Source organism: Cariama cristata, unplaced genomic scaffold, assembly GCF_000690535.1.
Source record: "Cariama cristata isolate BGI_N322 unplaced genomic scaffold, ASM69053v1 scaffold3397, whole genome shotgun sequence".
Classification (NCBI taxonomy): domain Eukaryota; kingdom Metazoa; phylum Chordata; class Aves; order Cariamiformes; family Cariamidae; genus Cariama; species Cariama cristata.
Window position 1 is genome coordinate 14963 of NW_009626910.1, and position 3250 is coordinate 18212.

At 55.2% G+C, this 3250-nt stretch overlaps 1 protein-coding gene across 1 annotated transcript in view; it reads right to left on the reverse strand.

The window, feature by feature from the left end:
- CLEC3B (C-type lectin domain family 3, member B) overlaps positions 1-3250 on the reverse strand; it is a 6245-nt gene that overhangs the window by 159 nt on the left and 2836 nt on the right. Inside the window, exons 2-3 of the mRNA XM_009704222.1 lie at positions 1528-1626; positions 6-233 (exon numbers count right to left, since the gene is read on the reverse strand). Of these exons, the coding sequence (XP_009702524.1) occupies positions 6-233; positions 1528-1626 (327 nt within the window). The remainder of the gene's footprint in view (positions 1-5; positions 234-1527; positions 1627-3250) is intronic.

The following is a 3250-nucleotide window of genomic DNA, read 5'->3' on the forward strand; positions in this document are numbered from 1 at the left end:
CTTGCCGCCCCGCTTGCCCGCGGCCGCCATGTCGTTGAGGCCCAGCCAGATCTCTGCCTCTGAGCCGATGCTCTTGCGCATGTAGTCGTAGAGAGCATCGTTCTCCTCCCCGCTCTGAGGGGTGCTGAGCGTGCCGCCCTGCGAGATGCAGTTTTCGCTGGCCTCGTGGTACGTCTTGCTCTCCGAAAATGCAAGGAAGCATTTTAGGTGAATTTTGGTCCCTTTCAGGCAAACTGAGAGGTTACCACACAAACAGAACAAAAAAAACAGAAAGGAAATTGGTTTTAAAAAACGGTGCTCAGGAAGAGGCAGCGGCAGCAAACGCAACGGCCAAGGTGCAAACTTCATTTCTTAGGCTGCACAACGACCCTCGGCAGCACGGGCGTCCCAGGGGCCCTCTCCCCCCTATGCCTTCTCCCTCCCCATCTCCAAACCGTCGGGAAAAATGGACCTGGGGGTGCCCCTGCCCCCTGCCTGGGCTCTGCGGCTGCCGGAGCAAGGCACAGCGTGGTCCTCCCGCCCCATCCCCTGGCCTTGCCCTCCCCCAGCTCCTGCTACGCGCTCTCGGAGGAGTTTGGTGGAGGCAAGGTTTGTGACGGGCACTGCCGTGTTTTGGGGAAAAGGCTGCAATGCCAGTTCAAGCATCTTAGTTATGCAGGATGAAAAAAAAAAGTCTTGTCTTGTGCTTGCATAGCTTGAGGTCTTCAGAGGAAATTTCTACGTGCCTCTGATTTTTGCTGTTAGGAATAGCAATTTATTTTATTTTACTTTTAAGCTCTAAACCTTGAGAGTGCAAGGTACTGTAGCCAAACAATAACTAATCAGAGCCACGCATTATTTCCAAACCAATTACATTTCAGTGAATGTGAACTTGTAACTAAAGCCTTGATTTTGCTTTTGTTCCTTTTCTTTTAAGGAGAAAATTCCCCTTAACTTGCATTTTCATCTCATTTCTGTTTCGTGTTCTGCAAATCCTTCTCCTGTCGATGTCGGTGGAGTTTGCACAGACTAACTGTGGAGCACGGGTGGAAGATGGACATTTTGGGACCGTCCTCTGCCTGTGGTCAGTGAAGTGTGGTCAGCGAGGTTCCCTGGGCAATACTGCGGTTTGTGTAGGAGACCAGGTCACCGTTTCACTGGGGTTCAGACAAAAGAGTAGGCTACATTTGACTAAAGCACAGGATAATTCATTACCCATCCTTCTAACTCGTAAAGGAAAACGAACATCTGGCTCAGTGTCATAGAAATATCCATCGCTTTACAAACGGGAAGATCTAGCACGTAAAGAGGGAGGGCCACGCGCTGCACGACTCATGTCACGAACTGCCCCAGGAGTTGCATCTGCCTGGAGGAATCGCATCGAGCCCCCACTTTGTTTTGATCCCCCAACCTCTCTCCCCGTGATGGAGTCCTTGTCACGGGGCCCTTGGGCATCTCTTGTCAAAAACGCGTGGAGCAATTGCAGCCGCTTTATGCGCAGCTCCTCTCCCAAAGCAAAGGCCGTGCCTTCTTCAGCCAGTCTTTTACCTGTCTGCAGCGCTTGCTTTTCCTTCAGCAGAGCAACCTCCTGGGAGATGTTGTCAATCATCGCCTTCAGGTCTTCAATCATTTTGAGGCTCACACCATCTGTTGGAGAAATCAAGGGAGGGACATAAACGTGAGTTGCATCCCCAGGGGACCCAACCGAAGCTGTTCCTGTCATGAAAACCCCGAGAAAGACAAAAGGAACCCACAAAGTCAACACCCGTGTCCCCTCGCACATCCATCAGAGCGAGCGTTTGCTCAGTAGCCTGGTTCCACCATCAGCCCAGTCTTCCCAGTTTGGGTTTGGGGGCTTTGCACCCCATGGGGTTTCAGGCCGTGGGGGTCTCCCTGTGGGTGGCTGCTGCAGTGCGCACGAGGGTTGCAGGGTGGTACCCCCGCGTTCCTCTGCTCCCATGGGTGCGTTGGCAGGAAAGTGCTTTGCGCTTTGCTTGCCAGGCTGATGCTCAGCGGGAAGGGCTGCGGTACCTCCGCCAGACCTGCCCCTCACCACCGGGCACCCCGTCCCTCAGCCCCCCCTCCAGCCATCATAGCTGCCTCTGTCCAAGAGTCACAGAATGGTTTGGGTTGGAAGGGACCTTAAAGCCCATCCAGTCCCAACCCCCTGCCATGGGCAGGGACACCTTCCACCAGACCGGGTTGCTCCAAGCCCCCATCCCACCTGGCCTTGGAGACTTCTCCTGCCTCAGCCTTCAGCATCCCCGGCGCAGGTACCCAAACACTGGCCGGAGCTGCTCTCCTGCTGCGAGAAGAGTCCTCCTTGGCCGGGTTGCAGCCTGCTGCTAGAGCCTGCAGCTTGCTGGGTGTGATGCCTCTACAACAGCTCCAACCAGCTATTAATCGGTCCTTGCATTTCTCCTCTCTAGGAGCAAACGGACCGTTACGCCTTGGAGGTGGTGGGAGACGGGACATTGAGGTATTTGTAGTCATCACGCTGCTGCTCCTATTGCTTTACCTCACCTGGCAGTCCTCGTGGGGCGAGAGGGGACAATTTGCCCACGATGTGGTAGGACAGGGGTCCTTGAGGGTCAAGGAGATGGGGAGCCGAGGCACCAAGCCAGGCGAGTCGGGAAGCAGATTGGATGTGGACCAAAACCACCGGCCCCAAGAGTCCAAGGTGCCGTGAGGGTGAGAAGCCAGAGGGAGGAGGGCATGAAGCTGCTTTACGCATCAGTCAATTAATGCCCACGGGAGCACTGAGGCGCTAGTTATCGGTTTGCTGCCTTTGATGAAAACACTTTGTGGGAAACAGCTAACTGATGCCGTGGGGTGGTTGTGGTTTTTTTCCATGCAAGCCTGGCTCGCAGCAGCACGACTATCACTTAGGTTTAAGTGCCACCCAAGGGCCGTGGCAGGACGCTGCCAACTCACGTTGTTCCAGCCAGGTCTGCCGGTGGGTTCCCACCCTGAGGGTCCCCGCCACGCAAGGCGACACGTCTCCTTCATAACCACCTCGGCGCCCTGTCCCTTTTCACCATCTCTTCTCCAAATCCTGGGCCACGAGACGTTCCTACAGCCACACGTGCACCGGGGCGTCGTGGGGAGGACCGGGAGGGGGTAACTTGCACTTCAGCTACAAAGCGAGGACCGCGGCTACACCAAGAGACATCAAATTTTCTATTTTCTTGCCAGAGGTTTTTGTCTCCGCGCTGTCCTTTCCTCAAGGCTCGCCTCCCGCAGCCCACGTTTACAGCCTGGCTTTGCTGCC